This window comes from Mastigoproctus giganteus, chromosome 9 (genome assembly GCF_048544385.1).
Source record: "Mastigoproctus giganteus isolate SK-2022 chromosome 9, ASM4854438v1, whole genome shotgun sequence".
NCBI lineage: Eukaryota > Metazoa > Arthropoda > Arachnida > Uropygi > Thelyphonidae > Mastigoproctus > Mastigoproctus giganteus.
In genome coordinates this window covers 44,014,223-44,033,700 of record NC_143583.1, presented here as the reverse complement: position 1 = coordinate 44,033,700, position 19,478 = coordinate 44,014,223, and the positions used below count along the sequence as shown (strand labels likewise).

At 37.0% G+C, this 19,478-nt stretch overlaps 1 protein-coding gene across 4 annotated transcripts in view; it reads right to left on the bottom strand.

The window, feature by feature from the left end:
- Positions 1-19,478, bottom strand: part of LOC150080186 (protein couch potato-like) — a 204,246-nt gene that overhangs the window by 24,503 nt on the left and 160,265 nt on the right. For 3 of the 4 annotated variants that reach the window (XM_090381798.1, XM_090381801.1, XM_090381802.1), the window contains exons 5-9: positions 19,337-19,478; positions 14,342-14,377; positions 8,528-8,661; positions 7,668-7,912; positions 6,143-6,212 (exon numbers count right to left, since the gene is read on the bottom strand). In XM_090381798.1, the coding sequence (XP_090237924.1) occupies positions 6,143-6,212; positions 7,668-7,912; positions 8,528-8,661; positions 14,342-14,377; positions 19,337-19,478 (627 nt within the window). The remainder of the gene's footprint in view (positions 1-6,142; positions 6,213-7,667; positions 7,913-8,527; positions 8,662-14,341; positions 14,378-19,336) is intronic. The other variant, XM_090381800.1, reaches the window with a different exon arrangement.

Below are 19,478 nucleotides of genomic sequence, written 5' to 3'. Positions count from 1 at the left end.
GTAATGCAAGTATAAAAGCATCAAGAGGCATTACAGGACGAATAAGTCAAATTAAATCTTGAAACCTGGAGATGGATCATTCTTTTATCGGTGCCTGTTGTTGCAATCCATCTGGGCCTTCTAAAATGAACTTGCGACACAACAGTCAGGAGGCCAAAACCACAGAGGAGAATGAACATCTCTGAAGAGGACGCTTATATAGCGCTAGCAGTTGCTTCTGAAAACAGCAATGGAAGGGGCCCGGATATCAACGACAATATAGGTAACGAGTCTACTATCTGTAGTGAGTTGTAAGATCGTGTTTTCCAGATAGTTTGCGTTATGTCGATTTCGGGCTGCAGCTCACAAAACCGACAGAACGTCAATTAACGCCAAACGTATCTTAAAACAAAATATAAACATCCCTGCGATTTATCACACTGTTCAAGATATTGAAGGTAACGTATGGTCGTGCAGAAATAAATGAGTTAAACTAGGAGTTCATCGCCCAAGGCTTAAATATTGGATCCATCGTGAGAAGCGCATTTGGTAGAATCGCCATTCTCTCCACATTGAGTGGGAAAGACCTGAGTTTAATCCATTCCATTACGTGGGGAAATTTTATGGGCCATTTTCGCAACATATTTGAGTTAGTTGGTCTCAGTCGAGAGTAGCATGGTTTTTACCTCCCGGAAATTCTGGTTTTTTGTCCATATTTGTAGATATGATACATTGTTGTAGGGTTTTAGGCACATCAGCAATTTAGGCCATATTGGTCAATAAATAATAGGTCCATAAATTGCGTGTGTTCTGTCGTCGATTTGATATTCATTAGACCAAAAAAAAAAAAAAAAAAAAAAAAAAAACGAGTGTCCGGGAAGGAAAAAATTTGCTACCCTCGCCTGAGAACGACTAACTCAGCTACGTTGTGAAAAAAGGTCTTCAGAAATTCCTCGTGTCATTGACAGGATTAGAATTCAGGTCTTTTCCACCCCATAGGGGAAAGGACAATGATTGAATCACCTGTACTACCCACGAAGCCAATTGAAAGACAATTCAAAGGCGCTTAAAACTCTACAACTCTTCCAACAGTGATGAAAGGCGTAAATTGTAACTCATACAATCACACTTGCCTCTAATCCTTCTGCACTCATCTTTTGCATTCCTGGCACCTACTCAACCGTATTTTTGCCGATGTCCACAGTCAATGGCTTCCATTAAGATTTTCCACTTCCTTTGTAGAATTCTTCGCATGGCAGCACAGGCTGATACTTTGAGATCTGCCCTCACTAAATATTGAAGTTAACTCTTTCGTTATCGCAATGTGGAGCACCTGGCTACGTCACAATACATTTTCGGCCGATGTTATCCTGGCGTTCTTTCATTCATTAAAGACTTCAATGACACCAGTCTTTGAACCCTCGACAAGTGCATCTTTCCTCTCTTTCTCTGTTGTTCATTAAATGTCTACACCGCGCAGAAACGTCAGCAAACAGGAGACTTTGCAGAGATTGGTCACAACTACTGGCAATAACAATCCCTGGGGGGGGTGGTTCTACAAAATCACCACAAACAAGCTCCCTCGGGGGGAGGTTGTCGCTACTACTAGAACTCCACAAGGTGCCATGACTACAAACAGGGAAAGCACCATAAACAATATTCTTGACGTGGTCTTTCAACCACCGGCTGAACCGGAGACTGACGATCAGAAGAAAATGTGTCAAGATAATGCGACCTACAATAACCAAGTAATGGAAATGCCTTTCACCAGGGAGGAGCTAACTGCAGCAGCATCAACTATCAGAGGAAATAAATGCCCAGGGCCAGACCTGCTAGAACCAGAAATTGTTAAAAAAGACAGTGGAATATGCCCCTGACCTGATGCTAAATCTTTACAACAAATGCCTCCAGGCAGGAGCCTTTCCAACATCTTGGAAGGTTGCCAATGTCAAACTTATCCTAAAAAATCCTTCCGAGTCGCCTATCCTCCCAGACTCTTACAGGCCTATAGCCTTGTTCTCCGTGGTCAGCAAGCTCTTCGAGCGCCTATTACATGCTCGTCTCCAACATCACTACAATACTGCAGGACTAACAACGCTAGTTCGGCTTTCGACAGGGTCATTCTGCCATAGATGACCACCAGCACCTCCTGGGGAAAGTGTAGAACTGCAGCAGAAAATACTTCTTGGTGATCTCTGCGTACTTCGCCGGGGCGTTCGACACACTTTGGTAGCCGAGAATCCTGGCCAGACTTAGAGCGGCAAATCTTCCCAGCAACCTCTATCAGACCTTACAGAACTACCTATACAACAGATTCATAGTAGTGAATGCGCCCTATCAGACTCTCTCTAGAAGCATCCACCAGGCTTCCCGCAGGGTTCGGTCCTGGGACCATTCCTATGGAACGTCGTCTTGGACAGCTTCCTCGTCTCGGACCTTGGAGAAGGGGATGCTCAAGCATTTGCCGATGACCTCATTCTCTCCGTCTCGGCGAACTCAAGGGCAAAACTGGAAGAATATACAAACCTGGCCTTGGAGCTACTGCAGAACTGGGCAAAACAGAATCACCTGAGAAATCACCAGAAAAAAACCAACTCAGCCTTGCTGAAAGGGAACTTGGACCTACGACGGCCTCCTCAAATTAAGATAAACCAGACGACAATAAAATTCTCCAAACAACTCAAGTATCTAGGGGTCATCCTAGACCACAACCTATCCTTCAAAGACCACCTAAAAAACATCCGAACCAAGATTAGGAAATATACTGCCCTCGTTGCTAGGGTGGGTCGAAGAGACTGGGGCCTTGGCCGGCGTACGCTACATATCTTCTACAAAGCCATATTCATACCTATCATCACATATGCCTCTGGCGTATGGTATCACAAGGCTACTACCGCAGTCAACCGACGTATCATCGACTCAACCCAAAGATCGATTCTACTATTTACTTCTCGTGCCTGCAGCACGGTGAGCACCCACACTTTACAGGTCCTGACCGGAGTTCTCCCCCTTGACCTGGAGATTGTGGGCGAAGGGCACCTCAAGGATTTGTCTCTGACATACAACTGACTCAGCAAATAACCGCACCGCTGAAAAGAAGAGGCTCTACGCTCACCTGCTGCAGGTGTGGCAAGAGATATGGACAAACTCCCATACAGGGGGGATAACCAGAAAGTTTATACCTGACGTCGGCAGGGTCTACCCTAAGATCCTAACGTGGTTCTCACCTGGACTCCATGCGGCATACCTTCTCACCGGACATGGCGCCATCAATGCCAAACTTTTCCTTTTGGGAATTGAAGAGAGAACCCTACCTGTGTTTGCGGCGGTCTGGAAAGCTAGCAACATCTAATGTATGATTGCCAGCTTTATGACGACCTCCGCAACATCCTAATAACAAAGATCCTGTATTGTCCTAGAGGACGGGAGCACAACATACTGGATACAAAACAAGAGTACCTGGCTTTCTCCTGCTACGCCCAAGAGCTCTTCGCAAGAAGACGAGTGCTCGCTGCAATGGAGCACAACTGAACCCTATACATGACAACCAGGAATAACTGAACCTACTTAATAAAGGACAAGAACTGACTTGACTAAACTGGACGGGACCTGGTCCCATGAGTGATATCACAAATGGGAACACCAATATCACTGAAGACTAACTGCAGCTTGCTGCTGGCCACCTTGGCTCTCAAGCCATGCTCCCTTGCATGGTCCTATCTTGCAATGGTCCTAAATAGCAGGGGTCTAGTGGCTAAATGGCCAGAAGAACAACGATACACAACACTACACTCATACAATATCCAAACACTTTTAAATCTCTGGCCTTTACAGTGAACTGTTATACCCACAATGAAAGCAACGCGGAGATGGGGAAAACCCCTGGTGCCGTTGGATACGAACACACTATACACTATAGCTGTTTGGAAGTCCGCGAGATCATGTCCATTAACCGCTGCCAGTGAACTAATCTGGGCACTATTAAAGTCACATGGCTTTAACGCTTTCCTGCACATATCTCACATCATGTGATATTTTTGATTTACATACTTTTTTACACATTGTTCGACTGCACACGTTGTATAGCGGTGGCTCCAAAATATTGGCTAGGTAGTGTATGTTTTCCACGTTCAAGTTCGAACTCCGTTCTTATTAGGATTTTGTTGATGTCGCTTCAAGGGGGTTTCAGTTAGAGAGTATCGAAGAGACGTGTTTTCCCACATTTTTCATTTTGCAAAAGTTTTCAACTGTCTTTTGAACACCCACAGCGAACAACTAACATGATAAAATTACTTCCATTTTCTGAGTTACCTTGGCAATCAAAATAAACAAGCCAATCTATCACCGTTGTGAATGTCTGTCTATTTTTATTCTCCTTCCGCTCCTTTAACTTTTTTTTATTAAATTTTCCCGCACTATTCATTGATCCAGAGATTTCTTATTTTTTGTTTTTTTTTAGAGATCACCTGGCTTCCTTCAACTCTATTCTTTCTTTTTTTTTTTCGTCATAATTCTTCTACAAACTCCAGAAGTCAATGTAACGCATTGTTCCGAGATAATGTCAGTTTGTTATTGCATAAACAGAAGGAAGTCAGATAAGGTCGATGTTTGAAGGAAGGTCTCTTAGATCGCAACCTTAGCAGGCACGTCGACGGGTCTTAAAACAGGCGATAAAAGTGAATTAAAAAAAGAGAAAGAAAGAAAAAGAAAACAGCTTTAAGAAAGTTGAAAGGCAGACAAAAGAAAACGTTGATTCTATTTCAGAGGTGAGATAAAAATAGGGATTTGTTGTTTATACCGTAAATTTTTAACATATTTGTGTTTACTTTAGTGGTTTAATTAATTAGGAATTAAAAAGTGCAGTAGTAGTAGTAGTTTAACAAGTTTATGTTATCAGTTATAGTAAATAAGCCGAAAATTAATAGAAAGAAATGTAGAAATTTTATTCACTCTAAACGCGTTAAACAGGGGCGATGGTCCTTCCAAAATTCTAATTTGCTCTTTCGGAGTTACGTATTCTTGGAATGCTACAACTAACAATTTATTAAAAACATTGGACCTTAAAGTTTTACCATTTTATTTTATTTTTATTGATAAATTCGAAAGATAAACTTCTAATCTTGTCTTTTAGGCGTGTTAGCATATATGCATAATGCGCCTATTGTCTTAACCATGTCTGTCCGTCCGTAAGTACGTCTGCATGTTATAACTCGGTTCATATCAGACGGTTTCGTTAAATTTTATATTTTGGCTTTTAGAAAGATTTATCAAGCCTTTCAAAATTTCATTAAAATCGAAAAGTTCGAAATAGGAGAATTATTATTAGTTCTAAGTATATTCTTTTTTTCATTCATATCAACAACAGAAATGCGTAAATTATTATTTATTTTTTTCATACAAATCACATAATCCTCTATCCTATATTGCAGCTGAAGCATTGGACGTTATTCCTGTTGCCATGAACTGTTTGAAGGAACGAATGGGGAATGTGGTAGATGCTAGAAACTGGTTGCTTTTCACTCATTTTCTGCCGGAGACTGAAAGGGTATCTTTATTTAACTACCTGAAGACCCGTGGTAAGTAACTTCTGGACGTGCAAATTTGATGCAGAGGACAAGAGCAGGGAAACATATTATCAAAAGACAATTCATAGTATTCCCAATATATTGGCGAGGCAACTAGCATCCCCTATTCACAACCAAGTAAGTTAATAATGCCCGAAGAGTCATTTGTAATTTGTAAATAATCAATCAATTAAATATTCTCAAAGTGAAGACCAAAGATCTCCTTGTGTAGTTGTGTACATAATCTTAAAATATTTTCTCAAATAAATGCCTATAAAACATGTTTATACTAGTTGCAGTATAATAACCAACCAGTGCCAGAACTCCGGGAATCATTGATCTATTTTACTTGCATCTGATTATGCTTTTTTTATTTTATTTTAATAAAAATAAAAACGGAATTAAAAGAAGAATATTCATTCTGATTAATATCGTAAACAGGTCAAGGCTTTTCGAAGGATAGATCATGTGAGATATCTTTGTAGAAGAAAAACTCAAACATAAGATCATGCACAAAAATATTCAAGAACATTGTGAATCATTAAATTCAATACTTCATTGCTTCAAGATGAAAATTATGAAAGTGAAACGTAACTTGCCTGATACTCCACGAAAGCTACTGGTGCGCCACCTTTGTTATGCATTCGTAGGCGACAAAATCCAGGAAAGCTAAGAAAAAAATATTTTAATCAGTTCTTTATACGTATACACATATCCTCAGTGACCACTCAGTATGGCTACTTCTCTAATAACGTACTGAGTCTCTCTAGGAATGGATAGCAACTTGAATACTTCGTGGCAACGTTCAATCTTTCTCACGCTCAATTCATCCGCTTTTTCTTTGCCACAATGCATGTTATACAGACTCCCCCAGCAACCAACAGTCGTCCCTCTTTGAAACTCTGAAAGAGGGATGATTGTTGAACCTTGATGATTTATATAATTAGCGATTTCTGAATGAGTTGTTCAAGTAAATAGAAAATATCTCCAGTAAGGCTGAACTCGCCTTTTAATTACTCCAAAGTGGCTAATTTTCCGCGATTATAGCCGCCATATTTGAATGCTCACTGAGATACATCATAATTCTCCGAAGTGCTCTTAAGAAGTTCCATGATCATTTTTTTAAATAATATTTCTTTTGGGAATTACACTGTAATATACACAATTAACAGAGTGTAATATTGAAGGTAATAATGAATAACTTTTCTTCTCAAAGTCAAACAAATAGTTTTTAATATAATCGGATTACCAAAGCAATAAATAAATGACTTTTCCCGATCATCACAGCATTTATATTGTAGACCTTCGCTGCTGGATTCTTCTCAAATTTTTCTCAAATATTTATTCACCTTATGTTTTCATAAGGTGAATAAATTGTTATATCGCGCCAAGTAAGTATTTAGAAGCGAAATTGACTAGAATAGACTTAGAATCTGGGATCAAAAGGTGAAAAAATTGACCTCAAGTAGGATTCTGTTTCTAGCTACTGAATGCTGTGAAACCAGATCTGGTCCACCGAATGATTTATAAACCTTAAGCGATGGAAGACACATTTTTCAATATTAAAATGTGGGCCATTGTGAATAACGCTTTGCTTCGGGAAGTGGATCTTACCTCCACCGTTCCTTCCTAGAACTACAGTGCTACTTTAGAAATTCGACATTAAACAGAGCTTTTAAACAGATTATGCCAAGCACATATAGTATATACGATCACTGTGAACTCGGTGATATTTTCTAGCCGGAAAACTCCAACTTTCTGTTGCTTAATACTTCGGATTGTTGTAAACAAAGTTCGCCAACTCTTAAAATCGATGAAGAACTCACTGAACTGGACAAAAGTAATGAAATCACTGTCCTGACCTCAGGTCATTTTTGAATAGTCCCAGTTTTATAGAGTTCGATTTGCTCGAACAAAGCAACTGGCTTCTTGAGCCTACTAAAATTCGGGAAATAATTCTTACACGACATCAGGAGGAAATGCCATCCGGCGACAATAAAGAGATGAATCCTTTTTAATAACATGGTATTAAAAGTGATATAAGGGAAATAATGGGATTCAAAACTTTTATCAAATTATTGATTATCAGTTTTCTACTTTTTCGATCACAAGAAGAGTACTTACCTTCCAAAAATATCTTTGAGCTCTTGTTCTGACACAAATTGACCGAGATTCGCCACAAAGAGTGTAGAGCAAGGAGGCGTGCTAGAGGTAGAAGATGTGGAACCAACCGGACTGGCTAGAGCGGGACTGGCTACTAGATGAGGTGGTGGTATAGTGGCATGGATGGCTGCACCACCGGCAAGGGCGGCATGGGACAGGGGATGAGGAACAGTCAGCGGAGGCTGCAGGGAAGTGTCAAAGATTTCCTTTAAGAAAATTAGTCTGCTCACTAGTTCCTTTATTTCACTATAAAATTCTACAAAAACAAGTCTATATTGATAGATTTTTGGTACATTTACGAAAGTAAATCTCTTCACTTGAAATGGGGAATATGCACGCTTGTAAACTCTTAAAAAAATTGAGAGTTTACAAGCCAGATATTTTGGTCGACTGATAATTTTTTTTTATCTCTTCTTTTCGTTTATCACTGGTTATTATGCTGGATTTCTGCTTCTTACTTTCTGCTCCCCATTTGAAGTAAAAATTTATTTCTTCCACGACTGTATATATACTTATGTCTTTTAAGCTATCTATATGACTAACATGTTTTCTTAAACTTTTAAGAATTTACTGATAAGTAGTTAGGAAGAAAGCGTTTTCTAACAAAGCTATAACTCAGGGAATCGGCGTCCTATGGCCCCCGGGAATATTCCTTCCGGCCCACAACGACCTAGATATGGCGGACAGCAAGGAATAGCTCAGTTATCGTTTGGCCCTGCGGCCCAACCGACTCGTCACAAGCAAAAGGTTGTCGATCCCTGTTTTAATTGTAATAAGGAAAAATTAAATGCAGAAATTTGACTTTAATCAACAATACTTACCGGGAGCTGAGCATGTAAGGCAGGATGCACTAGCGCCGCGGAGTGGAGGGCAGACGAAACAGGCACCTCGGCATAAGACAGTGATAGATGAGGCCAGCCATCATGGGCCGCTGGTAGTAATGCAGCTCCAATTTCTGTGCACAAAACGGAGTTTCAATAGAAAACAACTCAAGAAGTATAACATAAGTAATTACTCACTCACATACTGGTAATCTCTTAAAGCTTGTTAAGTGTTCTCAGTAATTGAGGCGCTTTATACTTTATTTTCTATTCAACAGATTCATTCAGTCCTTATCTGTGATTTCATTTTCTTATGCACGGGGAAAAGTGGACAATTTGTTGTGTACTAGTAAAAAAGAGCGTCAAGTACGTTTTATTTTGCCAATGCGAAGGGTTCATAGGACGAACTAACATCGAAGTGGGGGGCGGCCACGGGGAGGAACGGGCCGCTTAATCCATCACAGAAAAATCTGCCACTATTGTCGTTATGAAAGAGATCAGTCTCTGTTATAATCGCATCTCCTCGAAATCCATTGATTACGTAAATCAGATAAACGCTTCAGCATTTTAAATGTATTTCGTGAAGCGTCTCTTTGAAAAATCGATTCTGGAGACTGTAAAGCTTGGAAGAGGCGAACACGGCTTACAAAAATGGGGAAAAATGGGTAACAGGTTATCCGACCAATCAATTTTCTTCGTAGAGCTGACAGAGATGGAGAAAATGTGACGGAGACAAAAGACACTTCAAGTACCCCTCCCAGCATTATTTTAATGTTCTACTTAATCGAATTAGACTTATCTTTGCACTCCAGCTGTATCTCAATTAAGGTCTACCAAGGATGGTTTAATACTGTCTGTTAATTTGCGAGCGATACTAAATTGAGTCCATTAGCTCATCCTCTAAAATCTCGTAAGATGGAAGGTTATTTTCTTTTCATTATCTTCTAACCCCCCTCACCCCCCACCCACATCGCCAGAACAAATGCCCCTTTCTTATTGATCAAGAGTTCTGATTGTTTCTGTGTTTAGCAGCATGCAACGAATGAAAAATTACAAAAGCATTAGGGGGAGTTGTGGTGGAGTCCGAACTTCTGAACAAGTTTCTCAAAGCATAATAAAAAAAGGAACCGATCGAAGTCAGACCCTGTACCGATGTTGCAGTCTACTAGACGCATATTGGTCAATGGAGAGTTTGATGTTTTAGGCGACAAGTGCAAAAGGACTTAAGTAGATATACTTGGGCTGTTTCTTATTGCGAAATTTTGAAATCAGTTGAATTTTTGAAACCAGAAGGCAATGAAACAGAATTTTCTGGTGTACATAGAGTAATAATTTTCAACGATTTTATGGCTGAAGAAAAGCAAATGGCTGCATTTTGCTTCTAAGAGTAAAAATTGCAGAACTGTGATGAAAATCCATGGATCATTCAAAAGCTTGGAATGTTTCCAAAACAATCATAAATCGCAAAACATTTTTAAATTTTTATTTCAAGAGAAAGGGAAATACAAGTTATAACTCGCAAGAGGGGAATATTATAGCTCTTTAAGTGTAGGGGATTTAAATCTCTTTTAGTGATTCAGCCAAAAATTCAGGAAAGGTCTTTACTTGTCAAAGATAGCCAGTTTCGAAAAATCATACTTGATTTTTAGAATTTAATTCCCAAGGTACGATTTTAGGCAAAGTATCTCAGCCAAGTTAAAATGATTTGAGCATACCATTTCAATATGTGCCACTGATAAATTTTCTATAAAAGAGAAAGATATGTAAATATGTATAGTTTTGGCCGATCTATTCCAGTATATCAATGGTTTAGTTTAAATAGTTGAATTTCAATTTACCTCTATAGTTAATGGAGAAAAGTTTTACGAAAACCATTAATAATAAAAAAATTGTCTGTGAAAAACTAAAATCGAAATTAATTTGTTACTAAAATCACGAGATGCAGTTGTTTACTAATCTTATTATATTAACCAGAACCTTTGGTGAATAACCTTAGAGATAACCTGGTATGATACAACATGTGTCCCGGTATGTAGGAATTATTTCCTCTTCCAAGAAGCCGTGGGAATAGGGTATAATAGGAAACTCGGAAATTTCAGATTTAATTATCACATACAAAAGGTAATCTAACGAAGAGGGCATTAGTAATGCTCTCTTGGTAAGTCTTTCGCTGTTTGTCGTCTGGTGTCTCATCCATCAACTAAAGAAAAATTAGCCATATCCAAAACGTAGACCATGAAAAATGAGTACATGGCGATCGCACGTAAATAATTCACGATAGCGTTCCACCATGAGGGAATGTTTACAGATGGCTTAAATCAATGCTATGCAGATGATTAATGCCTCTTGTTTGGTACCAGAAATAAGGAAGCTGTTTATTCTTCATCAGAGCCTGCTAATTATCATAGTCAGAACTCTTCAACCTGGTGTGTAGCTTTCTGTTTACTTGATGTGTAAACCCAGGCGACATGTACCGATGGGAAATTCTTGGCAGCAGAAAACAAATGAGAATCTCTCTCTCTCTCTCAGTATGAGCTCCATCATCATTTCTTAGTGGATGGTCATGAATTGTCGTGTGACACTTACTTGTCCGCTGCGAACCTTGTCCAGAGAAGTAGCAAAGGATTTATTGAATCTAGCGTTAACTATTTAGTCTCAAGAAGCCCTTAAGATGAGAACCAAAACAAGATATATTTTATTGTGATAAATAATGTACTTATATAACCGATTTTATGATTATTGATAATAGATGAACGAACTGAATAGTAAATGGAATGTAGTTTGCATCATTAAGTACAGATACCTACTTGAAATCGCTGGTTGGGCATTGAATGTAATAAATAATTGCATAATGCAGCGAAAATAATCCGTATTAACTATAGTTCCATGATCCTTTTCTTGTTTGTGTAAGCAAACAGTAGTTATACAGTAATTGTTGTATTAATTTCCTAGCTGGTACGAGATAATAAATAATTATCTTGTTAAGTACGTAGAGCCAGATTTTTTGCCTTTCATCTTTTCATAAAGTATGCGTATCCATTATAATTAACGTGTTTAATGTTTTTTTAGTAAAATGAACAAATTTATTCAGATACTTGAACTTTGGGATTTTTAAAAACCTTTAACAAAAATGCTTACATTCTGTAACTTTGATATTGCAGCATTCAGAAGGAATGATCGGAAGTACTTGCAAATCAGCAGGATGATGATTTGCGCTGAGATATGCAAATTATTAGAATACAGAACCAGTAGGGTAGTAGTAGTAGGGTTTTTAGGAGCATCAGCAACTAAGGATATATTGCTCCGTATATATTGTCTGTAATTTATGTGTTCTGTGGTCGTTTTCTGTTTGCTGGACGAAAAAGCCAAGTTTTCGGGAGAAAAAAAACATGCTACCCTCGCTTTAGACAGACCAAACTCGGCCGCTGTGAAAAAGGACTATAAAAATTCCTAACTTCATCAAAGGCATTCTTGTCTTTTCCACCCGGTGTGGGGAGGACGGCGATTTTATAATAAACTGTGCTACCCATGAGGGCTCCTTGGCTGTAATTATTCTTAGTAACCTCTTTGTATTCCAGTTCCTTCAGGATGCTGAAATTTCAATGTCACAGAATGTATTAGTCCAAAAACAGAAATTGTCTTCACTTATTTGTTTAAAAAAACGAATTATGGTTATTCTTGCAGAAAGATGGCTCAAATCTTACGGCGAATTAAATACGCTGTTGTTTAAAACTTAAATATCAAATGTACGAATGTGATTGAACCAAAAACCTTCTTTTAGAACGCGAAAAAAAACTTTACTAAGATGTTTTTAGTGTGTCTTAATAATGCACAAAGAGTGAAAAATTTCTAAAAATTACAAGGTTATTCAGAGAATCATACCCTAATAAGGTATGCGATTATCGCGGGCATTACTGTTAAGTGAGGTGTTTTGTTAATCAGTTCTGGAGTCCCACCCTGATCCGTAGACCCCCAATCTACGGATTCCCTGTCATTTTCCACCTGAAAGAATCATCCGAACTGTGGTCTTGTGACATTTTCATTAAAGTATTATTTTTGTTTTTAAAACAAAGAATATTTTGTTGTTTATTTATTTATTTTTATTTGAAAATGAATTCCCGTTTTCTTAGGTTTTGAGCACTAGCGTAGATGAAGCAAAATGCACATGTACGTGTATACCTACATTCAACATACAAATAAAATTAGCATAAAAGTAATACATAATATACCCTCGCGGGTGACACAGTTGATATAAACACCGTCTTCCCCACGCCGGATGGAAAATGGTAGGGTTTGAATTCCATGAATGACGCCAGAAGCTTTTACGGGCTTCTTCACAATGTGGCTAAGTTAGTCAATCTCAGGAGAGGGATGGATAGTTTTTCTCCCAGAAACCCATAAGGGAAACAAACCCAAACAGGCAAATCGTTCTTCATCAATTTTCCTGGACGAATAACCCGAGTTTTCGGGAGAAAAATCCATGCTACTGTCGCCTGAGACCAACTAATTCAGCCACATTGCCAATAAGGCCCATGAAATTTCTCCACGCATCAATGGGATTCGAACTCGGATCTTTTCTAGCAACTGTGCTATCTGCGAGGGTTAAATGTCAATACATATCATTTATAAACAAAGTATTTAAAAATGAAAATAAATAATGCCAAATAAAATCATAAGAATATGAAAACGAATATAAATACTCATAAAATATAATAAAAGTTTTAATAAAATAATCAATAAATTATTTAAGAAACTATTAATTAGTTAATATATTCACAGTGCTCACTACTGATAGGAAAAAAGTAGGGGGATAAAGTGATTTAAATTGGATTATGATTAAAATAATATTAACAGCGGTAGTTTTCGTTTTTCAGAAATGGGGATGAAACTGCTGGAAAAAAAAAAAAACAGGCTTCTATTAAAGGATGACCCGTATTTAAAAAAAAATAAACTTTATTTGCATAAGCGAAGTCCATAACTCATTTAGTCTTTAAAGATGTAGTCAATACACGTATGGGTATTTGAAAAGTCCCATAAATGAAAAAATTATATATATGCAATACACAAAATATAAATAATTCCAATATTATTCGCTTGTATGTGCATATTTGTTATGGTGACTTCGTTAAGGCACCTATCGAAGATCTTCTTTATTATCATTTGCACGGCATGGGCTGGACTCGATAAGCTTTTAATAAAGGACTAATCGTTCAAGAACTAAAGGTCACTTTACGGTAGTTTCGGACCGATATTATTATATTTAATTAACGATGATTAAAGTTTCAGATTCCTAGCTTTTAATAAAACTAGGAATCAAAAGGGATTCGTGGCCTAAACGTCTGCGCGATGACTGATACAGAGGTTTATGCTCTGATTGAGGCTTGTCTGTTGTGACGTCATAATCTGATTTGTTGATGAGCTGGAATTCTTTGTCACATTCATAGGTTTGACTTGAAGTTATGGCTGTTATTTATTATGTCATCGAGTAGCCTTTTTCTTACGCATGGCAAAGATGTGTTTAGTTGATTGCCTATTCTTTTTGTTAGGTATATATGGCAAAGTTTGGTTAAGTTACTTTCAGAAAACATAGGGACCGAAGTATAACAACTCACAACGAAATGAGATTAGATAGATGACACCTGACGCCCCAACATTTTCCCAATGGCATAATAGTCCATCTTAAAGTCCTTTGCCGACAAGTGTAGTTCTACTTGCTGACTTTTGGGTTGCTACGATTCGAGGGAGTGCAGTTTGGAAATAAATGGGTGTGAAAGACTTTTTGACAACACAAAATAATAAGTGTAAGTTACTTACTTGAGGCAAAGGAATCCATATAGGTCCCGGGGCAAACTGCCGAAATAATAGGAAACTCAGTGTTATATTCCGTGTGTGCAGCTCATATATACATAAAAAAGTGTTGTACGTTCTATAAAATAATTGCTTTAAAATAAAAGTTGGACATCAGGGAAAATAGGAACAAACTTCATTTAATGATTATAATTTAACGCGTTGTCAAAAAATGCTGCCAAAATCATAAAGGCGATCTATGTTTATTTTTTACGCGCTTTGTCATTCTAATTTTAAAAATTAATTAATATGCTTCAATTATTCATCGAAAGATGGCGCTACAGACTATTTTATAAGATCTGCCATCTGGTGAGGATTTCTTTTTATTTTTTCTCCGTATATATTTTTAAAAAAACTATAATCAATTAAATATAATAATTCAAATATTTTACTCCATTTTACATATATTAAATAGTAAAATAAAATAATAATAATATTGTCCGAGGCCGACAGAAACAGTCGTTTATGTTAAACGTAAATTATTTACGTTTAACATAAAAGGCTATATTTTTTATTTATTTTGATCCATATGGAGCACTGCAATCGAGTTTGATCGAAACTATTATTCCGCAGGAGTCCAAAACAATTTTTTTACAGCTCTAATAAATCAATATTTCGCGACAGCAGTCAAATAGATTGATTTGTGCAATTTGTAAAAAATTAAAGAAAAATATGATATATTTTATTAACGGGGAAGTGTAAAGCTGTACTTCATATATCGTACAGCTTTCCTTATATATTCTAATTTAAAGAAAATTCATACTCCAATCATTTAACAAACCATATTTTTCATATTTCTATAAATGTTTACCATATTTAATTCATATTTCAATCCTTTTGCAAAGATTAATGTTTGTTTTGATTATGTCCGTTTACATTTAAAGTTGGTATAATTTGATATACTAATTTGCATATTAAGAATAGATGCTATAGTATCTTATATCGTCAGCGTGGTATTTCGGTATAGTGTACCACAGTCACAGAAGGATGCAGCAGTTTTAAATCTTCTATTTCTTACCATGTTAAGCAAGAGGCGCCGAATATCAGAGTAAACGAAACAAAATTATAGTTTATTGTTATATTAACACATTTCAATATGGATTATTGGCGTGTCTTCTATGAGCTGAACAGTTCTCCACTGTAATCCTCATCATTTTAAGCTTCTTCACGATGGTGGCATTTCTGTTCTTTAAGACTGCAAAAATTTGAACAGATCATTTTTCCAATATGATTATGCAGCCCTCACACATCAAAGATTATATTGGATTTCATCAATAAAACTTTGGGTATAGTTGGATTTTCTGTGAGTATTTCTAAGGACATCTTAAATGTATAGGGAATGAGACACACTATCCTTTTTTCCCCTTGACTTGTTTCAGTGATTGTCATATCATTAGATCATTCAAAGAGGTGTTGGGGAAGCACTTTCATTCCGATGATGAGGTTCATAAAGGAGGGAATGAGCAAACAACCAAAAAAAAAATCTTCTCTGACATCAGACATTAGTTTCGCGATTGAATAAATGTGTTTGTAAGAAGAAAAGGAGGAGGAAACTGCGTTGAGAAAAAATGAGATCCCTTAACATATGTTTAAATAAAGAACTGTTTTTATAACTTTTGCTGTTTTTGTTTGAAATGTAAACATGATGAGATGTGAAGTCTTATAGAGCCTTTCATTGCATGGATACAATAGGGAGTCAGAGCTTCAAATATGATTCTGAAATGAAAATATTACTCTGTAATGTGGAGCTTTGCTTTCTCCAAGGAAGAACCATAGAGAGTATTAGTATGAGAGTATTAGTATTTGCTTTTCGCGAAGGCTTCAGTCTCTAAGAATCTTCTAAAATCTTCAAAATCATTATCATTGTGGTATAAGGTCGTTGAGGCTAAAAATGACAGTTTCTTTCATTAAATTATTAGGCATTAGTAAAATACATAATTGTATTATTATATTGTCCAGTATATTGTATTATAATTGTACAAAAAAGACGAAAACCTCAGCAGGTCACGTGCTCTATATACCCACATTTTTCCATTTAGTGGACTATAAAGACTTCTAAATAGAGTGAGTTGTATCATTAGATAATTAGAAATCTCTATATTTATGTTAAAACCAAACATACTCGAACCATCAAGCAATAAATTTGTGTTTGTATAAAGTGCTCAAACGCATGGGAAATCTCTTTTAAAATGTCCCCTTTTATCACCATATTTAAGCCACGTTTGCAGAATCAGCTATTGATGAAATCTCTTCCATCATAATTGTTTGATATTTCCTAGCGGAAATAGAAGCAAAAGTAGGACATCTGCGAAATGTTGAAATACCAGTGACTCGCCCCAAACATAACTGCAGTGTATACCTCTACCCTCATATGACACGAATCCTTTCTGCCTCTCAATAAATAAAACATCACAAAAACTCATACTTTTTTCATAACTTAGTTCATTAATATAAACCCAAACTTCCACGTACTTTACAGAAGATCCTTCCACTGTTTTTCTACACTTTAAATATTTTATTTCTCCGCCTTGGTTGGTACTAGAAGTTGAATGATTCACAAAGCACATAAAATATTTCAGCTTTAGTTGCATACATTTAAACTTGTTGAACAGAAAATTTTCATAATAATATCGGAAAATTGCTTTCACTTTGGCTTCCAGGGCGTGGCTTTGTCTCAGAGAACAGAATGTTAAATATAATTGAATATTTATGCATGTATGATGGTGGTTATAATTAGAATACACAGAAAAAACGTTCGCAATTAATTTATTTAATAGTTTTGCCAGTTTTATGAAAACAATTCAGGAAAAAATACGTAGGAATACACAAAAAAGATATTTTCTGATAAAAGTTGTTGTTCTTTTTCAATTTTTTTCTCTTTGATTATGGATAAATATTTTATTTAATCCTTGTATAAACTACTACGCAGGATTTGTAGAATTTATAAAGATTACAACAAATAGCAGTACCTTTTGGGAAAGGTTCAATGGCTAATGTTTGCAGTTAATGAGATAATATCAAAATAGCGAAATGCTTAAATTGCGGTACTCACCTTGAATATAATCTGCAATAGTTTATGAAAAGACTGATGGCTAAATACAAGGTGGAATGGTTAAGTTAATGCATTAAGGTGGATGAGATTTAATTTAACGGAATTTTAAAATAAGCGCAAAGAAGCAGAAGTGCACTACTCCGTCCCTGGTTGTCATAAAGTAGAAAGTAGTTAATCTGGAACATAAAGGAATTGATAATGCCAGTAGTCGTGACGACAGACTTTCGTTAAGATAAATCTTCAGTTGGCGGTGTTAAGTGAGAAGTAACGCGTGCTGTATTTATACTCAGAAGTAATATTTATATTACTTCTCACTTAACACCGCCAAATGAAGACGTTATATCTTAACGATATAACGTCTTTATATCTTTATATAAGACGTTATATCTTTCTACTTTATGACAACCAGGGACGGGGTAGTGCACTTCTGCTTCCTTGCGCTTATTTTAAAATTCCGTTAAATTAAATCTCATCCCACCTTAAGGCATTAACTTAATCATTCCACCTTATATTTAGCCATCAGTCTTTTCATAAAACTATTGCAGATTATATTCAAGGTGAATACCGCACTTTAAGCATTTCGCTATTTTTATATTTAATCTATTTTCACGGTACTATAAGAATTCTATAACTTTATACTTGTCAGTTAATGAGATATTAAATTCTAAAACATCGGACAGGTTTGTGTGTTTAAAAAGCAAGATTAAACTTACAAATTATCATATTGCTCCATATATATCATTTGTATATAATAATTATTAATTATTTGTATATTCAAAATATATTTGTGTGAGCAAAACGATTAAAAGCAAGACTCCAAATATAGAAGTCAATAAACTTATAAAATAAATAATGCATAAATTTATGAAAATTCAAGTCCCTCCTGTACAAAACTTTGCCAATTCTACAATAGCTTTTACCAGGAATAGGAAAGGAAAGAATATACACTGCCCTACCATTAACACCCGGACACCAGCCTTTAAACTAAAAAGAGCTTTTATTGGGTCATTGAATATTTTGTGCTGAAACCTTTTGCTTTTATGACGGCCTTCAATCTTCGCTGCATACTCTCAACCAGCTTTTTATAAACGTCAGGTGATACGTTCCTCCACTCGACCACCAGTTCGACATTGTTCTTTGTGCGATCTTGACGTGCACGTGCCCGACGATCCAATACATCTCAAAGATGCTCGATCAGCACTCTGGGCGGCTGGCCAATCCAACTTTTCCACACCCATGTCCTCAAACGACTGTGTTACGCGAGCAGTATGGCATGGCGCGTTGTCTTGTTGATACAGGTATGGGCCTTCCTCGATGTATTGCCATAATGCTGGAAGTGCATAATTGTCCAGGTTGTCCTGGTATTGTACAGTATTCATGGTTTTGTAGATAACGACTAAGGGGCCCAAGCCGAACCACGAAAGAAGCCCTATACCATAACACTGCCTCCATCAAACTTCATTGTTGGGAGGATACAATCAGGAAGGAACTGTTCCCCTGGAATTGACCACACCCAGGAAGGACCATCATATTGTTAGAGTGCGAACCTCGACTCGTCTGTCCATAGGATTGTTTTCCACTGCTCTATAGTCCAGGATTCGCCCTCCTTACACCATGTTAATCGGCGTCTAGCATTTGTTGAGGTGATCAATTCTGTTGAACTGTTGAGGTAATTGTCCACTTTTGCAATTTCTTCGAAGCCCAGTGTGCATATTTATAGCAGGTTCTGTGACGTGTTGCAAGCATAAGGCCTGTTTTCTCCATCCATGGAGGGGTGTCTGGTTATTAATGGCAGTGCAGTGTATGCTATAGTCCAACGCAATAATATAAAATTGATGTTAAATAAGACAGTAACTCTCATGAAACTCATATTAAAGTAAGTTTGCTTAATCACAAAATCGATTACTTACGTCCGGTTAGAGGGTGCAAAAGTGTTGGGTGAGTTGCAGCTGCTGGCGGGGACTGTTGCTTTGGTTTGCTAACTTTCGTATTACTCTTGGCGAATTCAAGTCTAATGGTCTGCGGCAAGTCGGGATCGAACCTCACACCCTG